Source organism: Chelonoidis abingdonii, chromosome 17, assembly GCF_003597395.2.
Source record: "Chelonoidis abingdonii isolate Lonesome George chromosome 17, CheloAbing_2.0, whole genome shotgun sequence".
NCBI lineage: Eukaryota > Metazoa > Chordata > Testudines > Testudinidae > Chelonoidis > Chelonoidis abingdonii.
Window position 1 is genome coordinate 34377539 of NC_133785.1, and position 17669 is coordinate 34395207.

General features: G+C 43.5%; 1 protein-coding gene across 3 annotated transcripts in view; it reads right to left on the reverse strand.

Annotated features, from left to right (window-relative positions):
- Nucleotides 1–17669, reverse strand: part of SLC25A26 (solute carrier family 25 member 26) — a 142548-nt gene that overhangs the window by 41866 nt on the left and 83013 nt on the right. For all 3 annotated transcript variants that reach the window (XM_032775759.2, XM_032775760.2, XM_032775761.2), the window contains one exon: nt 484–528. In XM_032775759.2, coding sequence (XP_032631650.1) covers nt 484–528 — 45 coding nt within the window. The remainder of the gene's footprint in view (nt 1–483; nt 529–17669) is intronic.

Genomic DNA, 17669 nt, shown 5'->3' on the forward strand with positions numbered 1-17669 from the left:
GATTACTCTATTAAGGTATCTTCTGATTTACAGATTCTTTAAACAATTCTTTCAAATAATTGGTACAAAGCCAATCAGAACACCAATGACATATTGTGGGTGGCTCTTGGAACAATTTTATTTAATCAGTCTCCTCTGCACAACTCAAAATTTTCTCTTTACCTTCAGGAGTGAGGTGTTGCAAATTCAGATAACACTGATGGCTAAATCGATACCATTATGTAGGACAACAAACAAAACTTCTGGGGTGTTTATCGTCAGTGCAGAGCACTGGGATTTGTTTGCATGACATACATTAAAGCCTAGATTGCTATCGCTTTTCAGATATCCAACCAAATGATTATCGTATGATTATCGTAGCTTTGTACATGCATTCTCTGAAATGTCCCTATCTGTGGTTAACAAGCTAGGTAAGCTATCATATAAGCTTCTAAGATGCACACATTTCTAATGTCACCGGCTTGACACACTAATGGGTCTTACCTTTAAGGACTCCCAAAGGGGAAACTGCACCAGAGAGAAAGGAATCTGGAGGGGGTAAAGAAAAAAAAAGACAACAGCAAATTAGATTGGCATGTTCCTTGGCTGGCTAAATTAGGAACAGTTATTGTTCACTCAGTGAACTGTAGCTTATTACATTTATAAATCTGTAAGGATTACTTTATGTACACTGCTGTTAGAGGACTGGTTTCACTAAAGCAGGTTTTACTTTGTTTATCACGTTCCCTGCTGAGAGGTTAATGTCTTGTTACTAGGGTGGCCTGTAAGAGCAATAACTAGCATGATCTAGTGCCGGGAATTTCTCAGTTTGACTTTTAGCCAAAGAAGCCATAAAGATGGTTCAAGCACGACACCACTCAGGCCACAAACACAGCTTGATGAGGAACTGTCGGATAACATGCACTGTCACATATAATTATCTGAAAGTGAAGGAACGCTTAGTGTCTTAAAGAGATGCTAAAAATGGCATAATAGGGTTGCAAGTTTATTGTCTCTATTGTCCAAAATGGATAATTAATTATTTATTAATTATTATTATTATTATTGAGAGCGACAAGGTGGGTGAGGTAATATCTTTTATTGGGTCAACATCTGTTGGTGAGAGAGACAAGCTTTCAAGCTACACGGAGTTCTTCTTCAGCACTGTGTAAGCATGAAAGCTTGCCTCTCTCACCAATAGAAGTTGGGTCAATAAAAGATATTACCTCACCCACCCTGTCACTCTGGTATCCTGGGACAGACACAGCTACAACAACACTTCGTATTGTTATATTTCTATATTTGTATTTTGGTAGCACCTAGGAGCCCAACTCACAGATCACAACCCAATTGTGGTAGGCACCAGACACAAACACGGAACAAAAAGATGGTCCTTACACTAAAGAGTTTTCACTCTATGTATAAAAAGAGACAACAGCTGGAGACAGAGGAGTACAAATTACCACCACTTCTGATAAAATGCCAAGCCTCAGCTTGTAAAAGCTTCCAGTATTTAACATAGACAATAGCTGTCTTGTTAAATCTATGGAATGATATAGTAAGATACAGTATAATTTAAGGTTTCAGAGTAGCAGCCGTGTTAGTCTGTATCCGCAAAAAGAACAGGAGTACTTTTGGCACCTTAGAGACTAACAAATTTATTTGACCATAAGCTTTCATGGGCTACAGTCCACTTCACAGGATGCATGCAGTGGAAAATACAGTAGTATAATTTAAGTATCTGTAGATTATTAGAAACGTTCATTGTGGAGGGATGTAAATCTTATTAAATCTAAATTACATGGAAGTTTGAAATGGCCCCTAAACATTACATTTATCCAACATCAGAAGAGTTAAAGTTTGTTTTATTGTGTTGCAACTAATGATTAATAAATGAGCCTATTCCATTAATCTGCCAGGCAAAACTTAGCTTGACAGACACCTGCCACAGAAAATTTGTTATCTATTCAGGCAGGAAATGGCAGTGAGATGAAATCAATGCTGATGCTGTACATTGAGCTGACAAACTGAAATCTCAGAGGAAGTCTGTCATCTTGAACAGAGGACTATCCCTTGTGGCATCTCAAAGGCCCAAAAGAAAGGTCAAACCTGGTTCTTATTTATCAGGGCCCTGAAACTCTAGCATAGCACTTAAATTTCCTTTTCGATTTTGGGTGACAAAGTCCAGATATTTGACAGAAATGCCTCGTAATATATTTATGAGAAGATATAGAGCCACATGCTGCTGCATTGTTGTCAAATGGGAGTTAACTGAATCATTTCCTTGCACTGCAGAATCAAAAGTGACATAACCTTCTATCATCTACACCAGGAAAGAGATCTAATAGCCATCATATTTGCTCCAATTTGTTAAAAAAAGAGAAGAATAGGAAATGCACTAAGTTCAGTTTATACGAAACAAAACAGGCCTCCTAACACATACACAATCTCAAATTTCTTCCTATTGTACTCTGAGTGTGGGGGGGGGGGGAGAGGGGGGGAATCTGTTAACATGAAGACAAGGGACATTCTCAAAATAAGGTTTGTTTTATCTCTATTACTAATTAGATGCATTTCAAGCAAATGGAAAGAAATTTAAAATTTCTATTTGATTTTCACCCTTTGAGTTGCCTGTTTCCTTTCTGCATCCTTCTCAGTTTGGACAAGTCAGATCAGGTTTGACTGTTGATCAGGGTCGGCTCCAGGCACCAGCGAAGGAAGCAGGTGCTTGGGGCAGTCAATGGAAAGGGGTCCAGGTCTTCAGTGGCAATTCGGCAGCGGGTCTCTCAGTCCCTCTTTTCCTCTTGGAGCTGCCACCAAAGTGCCACCAAAGAGGAAGAGAGGGAGTGAAGGACCTGCCGCCGAATTGCCACAGAAGAATGAAGCAGCGCGATTGAGCTGCCGCTGAAGTGTCGCCAATCGGCTTTATCTTTTTTTTTTTTTCGCTTCGCAGCTTGGGGCAGCAAAAAAGCTGGAGCCGGCCCTGCTTTTGATCCTCATTTTCACTTCCTCATGCATCTCACAAGATGGATTTCCAAAATGGCAGGAGGTGGTCTAGGGCTTAGACTCTGCATGGTGCGAGTCAACAGGGTTTGCACAGGCCCATGGATCCACCTGTGAGAAGGAGCTTGCTGACTGGAGCTTAAATCCTCACCCAGCCCTCACAAATCCTGTTTTAATAGAATTTTAAACTTTCCCAGAGATATACTAATATTACACGTTCTGAAACTTTTCAAAACAAAACCTACATTCTGGCCCAATCTACTGGGCAACATGCCTTTAAAAAGACCAGAGCGCACCAGAGTAGATTAACATATAAAAAGATAACTTTCTTTAACCATGCAATTCAGACAGTGAGAAATTCATTATACTTGTCACAAGCTTTTTACAGTGAAATTGAAGTGAGAAACCCCCTCACTTTGGGGACACTTCTTCCCTTGAAGAACTGTGGTTTGATTGCGTTTGCTGTTATTTTCCTTACAAAAACCTTCAGATACAGAACAGAATCACACCCAGCCAGGCAATGATATCTGTGCCTGAAATAACCTAAAACAGCAAAGAAAATGTGGTCCACACATGTGGAGAACTTTCTGCCAGCAAATATGAAATTCTGGCTAGCTCCACCAAATCTCTCATTTGATGTTCACATAAAATAGACAGACAGTATCCGTTCTCATGTCTGGCTTGATGTTCTATAACTGTACTGTTTATTCAATAGAATTAAATCCTACCCCACCCCTCCTCCCGAAAAAGGGGCAGCTCCCATACATATATAAAATTATTATTCTAATGTTTAACAGATGGACACAATAGCTAGTTACTCGGGAGCTGTAGTTTTTAATGTCCAATATCCAATTTATTGCAGATTTTTATTGTTTTCAAAGATCTGCTTAATTCTCCTGAATTAGGTGGATTTAAAAAAAAGGATTTTATATTTTGATAGCCAGTGATTTTAAAAAACCAACACTGAAAACAGCTGCAGCCCAGAGTAACAGCAACAGAAAAACAAACTCTCGCTTTTAAAATCAAACTGCAGGTATGTTTCACCTCAGAGCTGAGACGCTTTCAGCAAGTGAGATGAATGTAAGGAGGAAGTTAAAAACGCTGCCAGACGGACGCATTAATATTGAAAATTGAAGTAGTACTGATACCCTCATAGCAATAAAATAAAACTTTATCAGGCTACAGTTTCAAAATTTGCCCATTCGATGCTGATGAATCTGTGATGTTAAATCCCAAGCTGACAACACCCAGAGAGAAACTCAGCAGTCAGACGGAGGGGTAGCATGTTGAAGGAGCAGCAAAGAAAAAATAAATAAATAAAGCCAGGCCCTTTATTCAAACCTGGAATCCCTTTCAAAATGCTAGAATTCTTCCACCTAAAGAGGAAACAGATGTTCATGGCTGGAATTTGCATGTGGCTTTATTCTCTACTAGGATACAATAAAACTACTCTTCTGCTCATCCTCTGAGTCAGAAATTAAATGGTGGCCTGGCATGTCTAGTCCAGCTGTGCCTTCCTTTCCCAACTTTTATTAGCAATATATTAAAAACCTAAAAAGCATAAGAAATGAAAAATCATGTGGCATGTGTTCTCAAACCAATATAAAAACTGCAGATGTTCTTCCTAATCTGCAGCGCATGTTTGTTTATTCAGGTTCTCTGTGGCTTTGTCTACACTGACAGTTTTGCAGCGCTGGCCGTTACAGCTGTGGTCGTACAGCTGTGTACGGCCAGCGCTGCAGTGTGTCCACACTGACAGCGACCAGCACTGCAGTGTGTCCACACTTGCACCAGTTGCAGCGCTGTTGTGAGGAGTGCTATCTTGGGGCCGCATATCCCAGACAGTAGCACCTCCATCCCCATATTTTGACTGCTGAAGTGGGTCTGATGGTGAAGGGGACAACCGATGTGCAGGTTAGCTAGGTTCGCTTCCGTGTTTCAACGGTACCATGTGGCAGTGATCAGTCGCTTCCGTAAATGGTTCAGAGCCGCAGTTGAACCCGGTGCCAATATGTGCTTCTGACTGCGTGTGATTTCCAGGAAGATCGGCGCTCCAGAGCTGCTTAGGATGTTGCTGATCAGATCTGAACTCCTGCTCAGCATCTTCTCCGTCTGGACATTTGACCTCTACCATTATCCTTATGCTCAGAAAGTGACGAGTCGACGCATCAGATGATGAAAAGATGCTGGCTACACTAAATTGCTGGTTGAGACATGTTATACCGGAACGCTGCCTCTGCGCAGGGGACAAACGCTCCGCTTTGGGTCATCCGGGCAAACATCTAGCCTCGCAGTCCGAGGACTCTCCGGCATCACCCAATGGCAGTCTAAGCAAGTCTGTGGCTGATGTTGTACTAGTAAGGACCGGATGGTGGGGGGGAGCCGCGCCAGTGCTGCGCCTTAGAGATGGCGAAATAGTCCATCTTTCCCTGGCACTGTGTGGTCTGAGCCTCGCCATCCTATCTCTCTGCCGCGGCCACTACACGGCACAGCGAAGACTGAGAGCCTCGCCGTGTCAGTGGAGACCACGCGTGCCGACAACAACGGTGGGCGTGATCTTACTCACAACGCTTCTGTATTGGAAGCTGTCAGACTCCAAGAGCAGCGTAGTTCCGATCTTCGGTCGACTAACTCAGTGTTGTGCAGATGGAAAATAGCAGATCGACCGTTTCTGTGGGAAGTAGTGTGTGATGCAAGTATTGGAGTCAGGTGCCCCATTAGTCAGCCACTAAGTTTGTTCAGCACGTAACCGTGACTTGCGGGCAGAATAGTGCCGCGACATTTTGACGTCCGTGGACTCTTCCCCAATGGGATGTCCTAAGCTAGTGAGGTGTGGCAATAGGCATTGCGCGCCCAAGCGATTTATCTCCAATGATCTCTCTGAGCACCCACCCCCATACCTGGCCTCCGAGTTACAGTCTCAAATCGTAATGGAACTAGCCGTGCTATCTTCCCTCAATGGTCCCTAGCTCGGCGGCTTATCGTGGATCACCAACGTTGGGCGTTTCACTGACATTTTACATCAGGTATGGCCTGGAAAGTGCATTGACTTTGCGAGCGCATCCTTTTCGGAAGACAGGTGGTCCTGATCGAGAGCTTGCTATGGACAGTGGACTTTTTCTCACTCGAGACCGTAAGATCACTAGTGCGGTGGATGTTGCGAACTGCTCTAATTGTTGCACTCCTTCCTCCACGCAGACCGTTCACCTCGTTGGCATAGCGCCTTGAAGCATTCATGAAGTCACCGTATACAGGGAGCTTGATCACCGGGCAGGGTACCGGATTCAACGTACAGGCTGAGCACATAAGAGTGACAGAAAGACTGCTCTCTGTGGAGTGTGCTTTATTGGCCAGATGTTGGATACGGTGTAGATGGAAGAAAGTCTCTCTACTGGGACAGAGCTACACGGTGATTGGATAGCAGCATCCCAGCGCAATGTAATACCTGCGCTCTGCTGGTTCATCACATAAATATGTTTGTAGATTGCCAAAGGAAGGCGGTGAACCCTTTTCAGTGAGCGACTGTGGCCTCCCGAGGTGTCTCAGCGTCCTGCGAGGTCTGAATTTGCGGCAGCCCATGATGAGTGCATTAGGCTTCATAGAGAGGCCAGCCCAGATGCTTCAAGGATTAGGGATGCCGTTAAGGAGCCACTTATTAGAGCGCTGAAATGGCCAGACACTAACACTGGTCTGGCTGGGTCTCTCGCTCCAACTGCGGAGTGCCTAGTGCTAGGTGGCCACACAACAGTTGCCACCTTAGCGAGTGGTTTCATGATTGCAAGGTTCTATTTTTCCACGTCGCTCGTACAGCCCCTATGTTACACGTCTTTTGTAATAATTAAAAGACTCTTTTAAAGACAGAAATCTTATTAAACATACGTCCTTTACATTAAGCCAGACTCTCGAAGAAGGGGGGCCGCGCACTTTTCCTGTTTTTGAACTAGTGCGGAGCTATTTTATATCGACTTCACAGGTCATCTAGAATATGTTGCTTCCTTGATGGCTATGGCACTGCGGCCTGCCTGCAGGTTGAGGATTAAAATGCTGCATGGATTGTATGACCCGTATGGTGCCGGCTTTTAGTGGCTAAATTGGAATCGGTCTCTCGTGATTTCCGGCAGTATATTCATGTGAATGTGAGATGTGCACAGTATTTGGGTGTTTGGGCGGCAGTTGGTCGGTGTCAGCACCAGGGATGCTGAGAAATGGGTGTTTTGAGGGACAACAGTGTCGCGGCACACAGATGTGCTGAGTTTTGGGATGGGGCTGACGGCAGCCACGGTAGTGCTCTGCCTTGCATGTCTACTCATTGACTGCGATGACGTCTGCATGTGGCGCTTCCTGAGGCTCCTAGCGCCGATTCGTGGTTCTCTATTGCTGCCTCGACCTTCTTATGCTACGTTTTTCCCGCCATGCTGTAACTTTTCCTGTTCTGCGAAAATATATTCGATGAACTGCTACTCGTTCACAAGCTGTTCCTTCGATTATCCAGTGAAGGCTTCTTTCTTAAGTTTCTGTAGCCGTTTTCAGACTACTCTGTTGCGTCCAGGCGAAGTATTCGTAAGGTCACTTCTAACAAACAAAAAAAGGTTTCTGTTAATCCATGAAGCGAAGCTTTGTTTTTTAAGAGTATGCGTTTGTACCATCGTTCTCTCAGACTCGTCGTGACATAATTTACATCACTCGGACCACTGCAGCAGATCCGATTATGCTACCATGGTTGAGTTTAATAGCCATATTGCGCAATCACATGGGGGAAACTGGTGGGTCTGATTAGCAGTTCTTCTACAGGATAATAACAACTTGCAAGCAACCCAGTGGAAAGGAAGGTTGGCTACTAGGGCGCGCGGGATGGTGCATGTTGGGTAAGAGGTCTTTGAGGGCTTGCCTTGTTTCCTGTAGCCATGGCGGTTATGCAAAGATCAGCGTACAGCGGTAAATTCAGAGAAGGCTATCTTGCACACCATGCGCTCACAATCGGGTCGCCCAGGGTGGGGGCTTTTCGAGCTGGCCTGCTCCTTATCCCTGTTAGCATGTGCTTCTCCTTGGCAGTTTGTTTTATGCTAAATGCAGGTACAGGGGAAAATTCAGAGAAAGGCATCAAGTGCACACAGGCCTCAAGGCGTCAGGGTGGGGTTTATCAGGGCTGAAACCTCGTCTCTTTCCATGTTTACCATGTGCGTATATGCAAGATCAGGTGCAGGGAAATTAGCACTTAACAGATATCCTCTGCATTTATTCACCGAATTGTAACCTTTCCGGATTATTTCTCGACCCTGCTCGGGTCATCTGCGAGGGAGTGGGACCCTTCTAGCAGTGCTCATGTGATTTCCGCTCCTTGGTCCTACGCAGTCCCTGTGTGTAGGCCATTGATCCCCCTACCCATCTCAGGGCACCATGCGGCCGCGTGACGTGCATTAGCGCTGGCTGGGACAAGGAACACGAGTTTCTCTCTCCCATAAAACTATGGTTGAAGCGGCATTGCACACAGACTTGGCTGAAAACTTTTGAAAGATATACAGAGGCAGATTACCACGACGTGGATAGTTATCAAATCCAATAGTCTACTATCACAAATCTAGGCAGTAGCCCCCGCTGCTCCCAAAACATAATTGCATCTTTGTAATAAAAGCTTTCTACCTGGAACAGACTCCTTCTGTCCTATCTCCATCGTAGCACCCAGCCGACTGGCTTGCTATTCTCTGCGGTAGAAAACAGTCTTCCTGGCTGCAGTCTGAGGGAATCACCCTCTGTGTTCCCTTCGACCCTAGGTCTTCCGAAGCTGTGAAAGCTGATCCAAGATAAAGTGGTATCCTTAGGATTTCGGCAGTGGGGTGTAACAATCCACCCGCCCCAACATACAGAGTCTCCGTCATCCCTAGTGCTCCTTATAGTAGAAACCCTGCAGGTTCAGTGGCGCAGCACTTCCACGAGCGACGGGGTTTCCATCGAGCTGGGACTTTGTATCTTGGTAGTTAGGGCACTCCTAACTCCTTTACACTCTGCCCTACACTAGACGAACAGAACATCTCGACAGTCATAGCCCCTGTTCATATGCATTGAATCTTGTGATATGCTGGCCGTAGATATCCATAATCTTCTGCGGCCTGATATATCGCAGCTGGGATTCTGACCTGTCTCCCCAACAGTCCTAGAATTTGCCATAGATCCTGCTCTCTCGTTCGAGCGCTGTCTTCCATGAGCATATGAAGCACAATAATATGCCTACGTTCCTTGTGGTGCGATGGAAAGGCTATTTGTTGCTAGGGTTATAGCGCTATTTATTTGTCACCTTCTCTCCCCTCGGTGAGCATAACCAGAACAGACGATGATCTTTTTAACATTCTGCGGGCATTTTAAGACTACGGATCTTTCTGGCAGCCCATGAGAGGCCCAGTGGCTCTAAGTTCTACGTAGTGGCTTATAGTTTGCACCCGCTCACCAGAAGAGGTCTTGAAAAGGAATGCTGGGATAAGTCCTAATACCCTGGAGGCCAATAAAAACGCTGGTGAGTGTCCACACCTGATGACCAGCGCTGCATCACCAGCGCTGGTCTCGCTACACCGGAAGCAGACCCAGGTGTACAGCCAGCGCTGCAAACAGGGAGTTGCAGCGCTGGCTGAGCTTTTAAGTGTAGACACCTGCTAAGTTGCAGCGCTGTAACCCCCTCACCAGCGCTGCAACTTGCAAGTGTAGACAAGGCCTGTGTGTCTGATTCAGCGGGGCTTTGCTCTCGGAATTCTGTTTTTACAAATGCTAGAGTAAATACTATGAGAACAGCCGTCGTAGACAATAAAATCACCTAAAAGAGGAGTTAAGGTCTTTGTTTTCTTGCACAGGACTCTTTCACTCTTTTGGGCTCCCACTCAGCAGAGCCATGTGGTTAATGTGAAGCACCTGAGCAGCTCCACAGAATTCAATGGCTTAGGAAGCAAGGTGGGCCTTTGCTCCTTGGGAAGTCAGTGTGGAGAAGCAGCACATCTATTGCTCCCATGGGGCTGTATTGATGGCTACAGAGCAGCCTACTTCTGCAGCAAGGCCTGATTTCTTCTTTGCCTCCACCCAGACTTGAAGAGCCTAAATTCTGTGTAACCCAGAGACTGAACCAAGGAGCTCCAGAGCTGAATGCATGAGTCTCTACAGCTCGAGTGCCAGGTTTTCATGCTGAGAGCTTCAACCAACTCATGATCTCAGTGAACAAGGCACAGAGCAGGACACAATCTCACTGGTGGGTTAAATACTTCCTTTGGACAGAGGTAGTTCATCTCGAGCATCTGAGGCCCATAATAGCTGAAATCCAGGATGACTCTCCACTTATGTGACAGCCACCATCTTGGCCAACATTGGGGATTCTACTAGGGATGTCCAAAGCTGAAAACATGAGTCTCTATAGCTCAAGCTAAACAGCTTGAATGTAACCCACTGGCGTGTGGGTTACATTCTGCAAAAAAAGGGCAGTAAGACCCAAAATCCGCAGAATCCAACGATTTCTTGTTCTTGCCATGCCCCTCATGACTTGTGATATCAGTCACATAAACTGCTCTCGGTGATACCTTTATGGCACATTGTTCCAACGGTAATGCTGGCAGCTGTTTATCATGTATTTATTAGGAATAGGATATTTTCGTAACTCTATTGCCACTGAAGTCAATGGTAAGAACTCCCATTGGCTTCAATGGGAGCAGAGTTAAGCCAACACTTTTAGAAAAAGTGTCACCAACAGTGTCACTTAAAGGCATTTGTACACATGGCATTTCCACTCATCACTGCAGTACTACAGCATATATTTGCGAAGGGTGCCCCTCACCGTGATATCTGGGCAGCAGTTGTCAAACTGGTCTTATCTTCCTATTTCTCTACTTTAATCATGGCAGAACAGTGTAGAGACACACTGTAGTTCAGAGTTTGAAAAAGACAGAAAATATTCCATAATTGTTTCTAGATTACAGCTGTAAACTTCCATTTTGAATAAACAACCTTTTTTTGTTTGTTCATGACTGTATTCAAAAGAAAAATGCCTCCTTTACACGAGATGGTTCTTCTTTTACGATAGGTTCAAGTTGCAGTCATATAAACAACCCTGTTTCTCGGCTGAAGTTAACACCAAAACATTTCAATTAATAATCATAGTAAATCTGTTTCAGTGTCTTCTCCTCTTAAAATCCTTCACGCACTTACACAATGCATCTAGATTATGATCAACAGACATTCCACCTATAAATATACTTTTCCATAATAGGATTTGAAAAGATAGTATGAAATGAGGTAAGCCTTTCACTTGGCCATGTCACAGGTCACAGCAATAGATGTGATTATATACAGCGTGGTATAAAGCATCCTGATTGAAGGTGATGGTGCATAGCGGCAATGCACAGCCACTCGACATACCGTCCTTAAAACCAGCATTGTCAACATTCATTTTTACATTCAATTAACCCTGCTTGCGAGGCTCCAGTTGATGCATTGCAGACTCCACAAGAAACCTAACAAAAGTAATTTGTAATTTTAAGCATGACCGAAAGGCTGTCAAACTGTAGATGTCCTTACTGCAGTTTTTAGAGATGAAAGGATTTAGTGTGGTGAGAGAACACTGGTAAATAAATGAGTGAAGTCTCAGTTAATAAATATTGATGCGCTTAGAAACAAAGGTTTCCAACAAAGACAATAAAGCAAGTGGCAACCATGGCCAGAGATTGAGAACTCCCCCAGGGCCCCATCTTCTAAAGCACACGTTTAAACACAGGTCCCATTGCAGTGATTTCCAACACAACTGGGCCAGTCAGCATAGGCAAGGCTGTGCAGCATTAGAACTATAATTAGCAGCCATGGTCCAGCCAGGGTAAAACACCAAGGGGGCATGTACCCTGATGATCTTTGGAAATTCTTCCACCACTGCTGTAGCACAATGGCACTATCGTTAATATGGGTGATGGTGGGCAACTCTAGATGACACGGTGGTAAAAATACCAATATCAATATTGCCAACATTCATTTTTACAGAGGATTAATACTACGAGCCAGACTCTAGTTGATGCTTACACAAGAAACCTACCCAAGGCAATTTGTAACTCTGTTTTTCGAACCATTAATGTTAACCTTTGTAACTGTTTAAGCCAGGAAAAGGGATGCAATCTTGTGCTCTATGCACAAGACAAGGATACAAGAACTCCTCAATTAAATTCCTGGCTCTGACAGACTCTCTCTACAACCACAGGGAAACCACTGCATCTCTCTGCAGTCAGTTTCTCCATCATCAAATTAATATTACTCACGATCTGTCCTACATGGGTGTTTTGAAGATTCATTAGCTGGCATCTGTAAAGTCTTTTGACAAATTAAACACTCTATGTGGCAAAGTGTGGTTTAATTTGGTTGAGAACCTCTATTACACACTTATCTTTTAAGCTATATTGGAAAACTGCATAAAATGGGTGCGGTTTTCTTTTAAAAACCACTGCTGATAAGTTACAAAGGGAAATCCTCATCCAGTCCTCTTCTGGTAGAAGGATGATTAATAAAAATACAGTCTCTTTATGGAAGACAGTGTTGAAAAATGAAGGGGAAATATGTGAGAGCTCCAGTACAGATATATGCCTGCCCGCAACAGGTGGGGAGAAGAGAAGCACTGAGGCAGATATACAACTTAAATACGAGAGAGACAGCTAACCGAGATCCTTGTAATGAGTGTAGAATGCTTTAACCTTTCACTGACAGTGTTAGGGACCATTGTTTTATTTAAGGTACTTTCATCATAGAGATGGGATGAACAGCCTTAAAATTCTCACTCTCCCCCACTCCACCCTGATATTTTGATGGGAGGGCAAAGCAGCTTTACAGAAATTGACTGAGGTTACATAGATAACTTGCATAGGATGTTAACCTTCACAAACCCAAGACTTGATCCTGCTCCCAATCTGACTTCAATAGGAGGAGGATTGATTGCACCCCAAATATCCAAATACTCTAGCAGACTCTCTCCTCCCCCCTCCCAAATGAATAGCCCCACAGCATCCATTGTCAAAATAAGTCTGTTTTGTTATTTGTTCTTGAAAAGCAGCATACCCAAAAAATGAACAATGAAAATAAATATTCCACCATCAACTTGTACATGCTGTTTTTAAGGCACAGATAAAAAATCTTTCAGGATAACAGATGAGTTTAGCAGCTCTAAAAGAATGAAGGCATTGTCTAACAGGAAGCAGATGTATGTCAGATGGCAAACTCATTAGAATGTCCCATCGTTAAAGGAAACAGAATAACAATGAGCCATCTGAAAAAATGTGAACTGATCAGGAAATATACAAGCCGCAGCTAATCTCCTATTTATTGGTAGGTAATGCCTGTAAGTCATTCACATGAATTGAGTTTAGGACCATGAAGGACTAATCTTTGTTCACATGAAAAAAACATAACAGTAGAACTCTTAACCATGGAACTCAACATTTCTGGAAAAGTCTTCTGAAGCACACATAGAAAGGAAAAAAACAAACAAAAAACGTCTCACGTTTGAAGAAGCTAACATATTAATGAATTATTTAAATATACTTGGCTATGCACTATGGTCCAATGGAGCAGTTCTATTTGATTCCATAACATTAAAGATATTTTAGGTACTTTCTCTGTGTTTCTGTTTGTTTAAAGTACAGCTATAGAAACCTGTCATACAAGCAGCTGTTACCTCAGATCCTCAAGGGATACACAAAATGAGACCCAAGAGAATTAATTTATGGAAAGATGCTTGAAAGGCAGGCATCCATACTGGAATAGTGTTATATCTTCAATTACAATGCACCTGAAAGATTCTTCAGAGCCCAGTTCTGCACTCCTTACCCAGAAAAAATTGCCACTGAAGGGAATGGGAACTTTGAGTAATGCACATACAAGGAGCATTAATAAAATGCAGGAGGTTAAAACAAATCATACAGAGTTTCTTGCCATAGGGGAGGTGGGTCTATGGAGTATATGTTGGGGGTGAGTGTTGCTTCATGAAGTAAATATTCAATCAAATAAAACCAGATATCAGTGAATCGATAACTGCACTGACATCAGCACGAGAATATTTATGGGAAAATACCTGCCCTCAGAGTAACAGCAATATTACTTAACAGAATGGAAAAGAACACACTTTCTCCCCTTTCCAAGTGTGTCTGTCTACAATAGTTTTCTTGTTAGACTATTACATAATGCTCCCAAATAGGACACAACAGAATTATTTCACGCAGTTCTTTTCCATGTAAATTACACAGTTCTCTCCTTCTCTCTAGGAGGTTTCAGAATCTCATTTAAAATGTTCTACAGAAAATCTCACAGCCCCCTTTTGCCCATGGGCTGGATCCAAAGTTCATCAGCATCCTTGGGAGTCTTTCCATATGACTTCGATGGGCTTTGGATCAGGCTCCATGTGTGGCAAGCTGGAGGCAGTGGGTAGAGAGAATGCAAGGATACTAGTGTGCTACACAAGGGTCGTATTAATAATTCTGCTCTTATTGCACAGTTCCAAGGAAACCTGGGCAGCCAGCTTCACGGTACGCGCAGGTGGTGGGAACAAGTGCTTTTTTTGACCTTCAGTAAATAGGACTGTGGAGCAAGTTGCTTTAGGTTCCCTGCACTGGCAGGATGCCTCATGACCCAGCCTCTACAGCTCTGCTTCTACCTCCATTTGGTCCTCGATTCCACAAAGCGCTTAAGCACATTCTTAAGTTTCTTTGACGTTAATGGGACTTACGTATGTTTTTAAATGCTTTCCTGAATAGGGATGAACTAAACTGCTTTGCTGAGTTGGGGGCCTTGAGTTTGTCAAGGATTTTATCCTGTGCATCTCCCTTCTGAAGAAAAAAAAAATCAATTTAACCAGCTGTTAAAGAATGCATAGCCGTCAAAGGTATAATTTATTCCATCGTATCAGAGGTGAAAAAAGCACCGTATAATAGCCACTGCATAAGAATAGCTGCAAGAATAGTCACTACAACTTAACAATAGCACTGAACAGCAGCAGCCACTAGAATTCAGCTGGAACTACCTTCTTCAAAGCATCCGAGTCCATAGACAGCTACGCTTAATATATCTTACACCATTATCTCCATCATGTGGCAGATGGGAAAATCGCAGATTTATATCAAGCTTTAGAAATACCAAACTCTGCTATGTTATTTCATTTTTAAAACGTGTAAGAGATTTTGTGCCCGGGTTATGAAAAAAGGAACAGCTGCTGTCTCCCTGTGGCTACTGATATTAAATATTTACATAGTGCCATTACTCCATGGCTGACCTCGTTGGGCAAGAAGCAGCATGAATTGGTCTGGTAGTTAAATCTAGATAAAAGTAAATCCTTGGCCATTACCATCTCCCATCCTCCAGCTCATAACCAGCTCAGTATGAATCTGTTCAGACATGGCATTGAGCAGGTGGGATCCATCCAATATTTGGGCAGCAACACGGACAGTGCCAGGGAATGCTGAAAAGATGTGGACACTCATATACCAGCTGCTGAAGCCATGTTTCAAGCCCTTCAGTTACCTCTGTGAGGATGTCACAACATCAAGCTTGCTATGAGCCACAGCTCTGTAGAACCATGGTTATGCCAACTCTGCTGTACGGCAGCAAAACATGGGCACTGAAGAAGGTTGAAAAACACCAGCTTGACATTGTTTAGCCTCATCATCTTCAACAGCTGCTCCACATTAAGTGGCAAGAGAAAATCAGAAATGAGGATATTCTAAGCCAAAACCTGCAACCGCCACCATCAGCACCGGTTCTGTTTGGCAGCTTTCTCGCTACGGACAAATTATCAGAATAGAGGACCAACAAATTCCAAAGCATGTGTATCAAGGAATGCTGCTACCCAGCCAGCAACCACATGGACACCAAAAGCTTCGGTAGAATGCTAAGATCATCAGTGATAGACAGAAAATGAACATTCAGCCAAACCACCTTAAGGATCTAGCCAGAGACTAATTTGGGTGGCACTCGATCTGCAAGGAGGCCATGTCGTTTTAGGATTTGCCAGGATGTGGATGATTGTAACTGCATGGCACACCGCAGATAAAGGAAAAGACAGTCCCGGCCCCAAGGAGCTTACAGTCTCACTAGAGATGCAGTGCAACAACTCAAGGCAATGAACTAAAGAATCATAAGACTTGAAGGGACCTTGAGAGGTCATCTAGTCCAGTCCCCTGCCTCATGGCAAGACTAAGTATTATCTAGATCATTCCTGACGGGTGTCTGTCTAACCTGCTCTTAAAATCTCCAGTGATGGAGATTCCACAACCTCCTTGGGCCATTTTTTCCAGTGTTTAATCACCCTGACAGTTAGGAACTTTTTCCTCATGTCCAACCTAAACCTCCCTTGCTGCAATTTAAGCCCATTGCTTCTTGTTCTATCCTCAGAGGTTAAGAAAAACAATTTCTCTCCTTCTTGCTTGTAACAGTCATTTATGTACCTGAAAAATGTTTTGTCCCCCCTCAGTCTTCTCTTTTCCAGACTAAACAAACCCAATTTTTTCAATCTTCCCTCGTAGGTCATATTTTCTAGACCTTTAATCATTTTTGTTGCTCTTCTCTGGACTCTCTCCAATTCATCCACATCCTTCCTGAGATGTGGTGCCCAAAACTGGACACTATACTCCATTTGAGCCCTAATCAGCGTGGAGTAGAGTGGAAGAATTATTTCTTGGGTCTTGCTTACAATACTTCTGCTAATACATTCCACAACGATGTTCGCTTTTTTTGCAACAGCGTTACACTGTTGACTCATATTTAGCTCGTGATCCCACTATGACCCCCAGATCCCTTTACGCAGTGCGCCTTCCTAGGCAGTCCTTTCCCATTTTGTATGTGTGCAACTGATTGTTCCTCCCTATGTGGAGTACTTTGCATTTGCCTTTATTGAATTTCATCCCAGTTACCTCAGACCATTTCTCTAGTTTGTCCAGATAGTTTTGAATTTTAATCCTATCCTCTAAAGCTCTTGCAACCCCTCCCAGCTTGGTATCGTCTGCAAACTTTATAAGTGTAGTCTCTATGCTGTTATCTAAATCCCTGATGAAGACATTGAACAGAACCAGACCCAGAACTGATCCCTGCAGGAACCAACTCATTATGCACTTCCAGTATGACTGTGAACCACTGATAACTGCTCTCTGGGAATGGTTTTCCAACCAGTTTTGCAAAGAAGGCGGGTAAAGGGGAAACATGATGAGGGACACTTACATAAGAACAGCCATACTGGGTCAGACCAAAGGCTCATCTAGCCCAGTATCCTGTCTTCTGACAGTGGCCAATGCCAGGTGCCTCAGAGGGAATGAACAGAACAGGTAATCACCAAGTGATCCATCCCTTGTCACCCGCTCTGACCTTGGCAAACAGAGCTATTGCGAACAGTTAGTTATACACAGGTCCGGAAAACTAGTCAAAGTAGATATCTTGATGGTGACATCATCTTACTTAAAATGAGCTTCACAAGCCCTTTAAATATTTCACTTTAGTATTTTATGCTAATTCACTAGGGCCTAATTCAGCCAAGCATTTAAGCACGTGACTAATCCCATCCATGCTTAGCCAAGCACTTAAGCACCGTTGACTTCAGTGGGATTACCTATGTGCTGCAAGTTAAGACTGGATGACACTCTAAATAAAATATATGTTCTAGCTAACCCACAGGATGTGGCCTTGCAGGAATTACTGGGTGA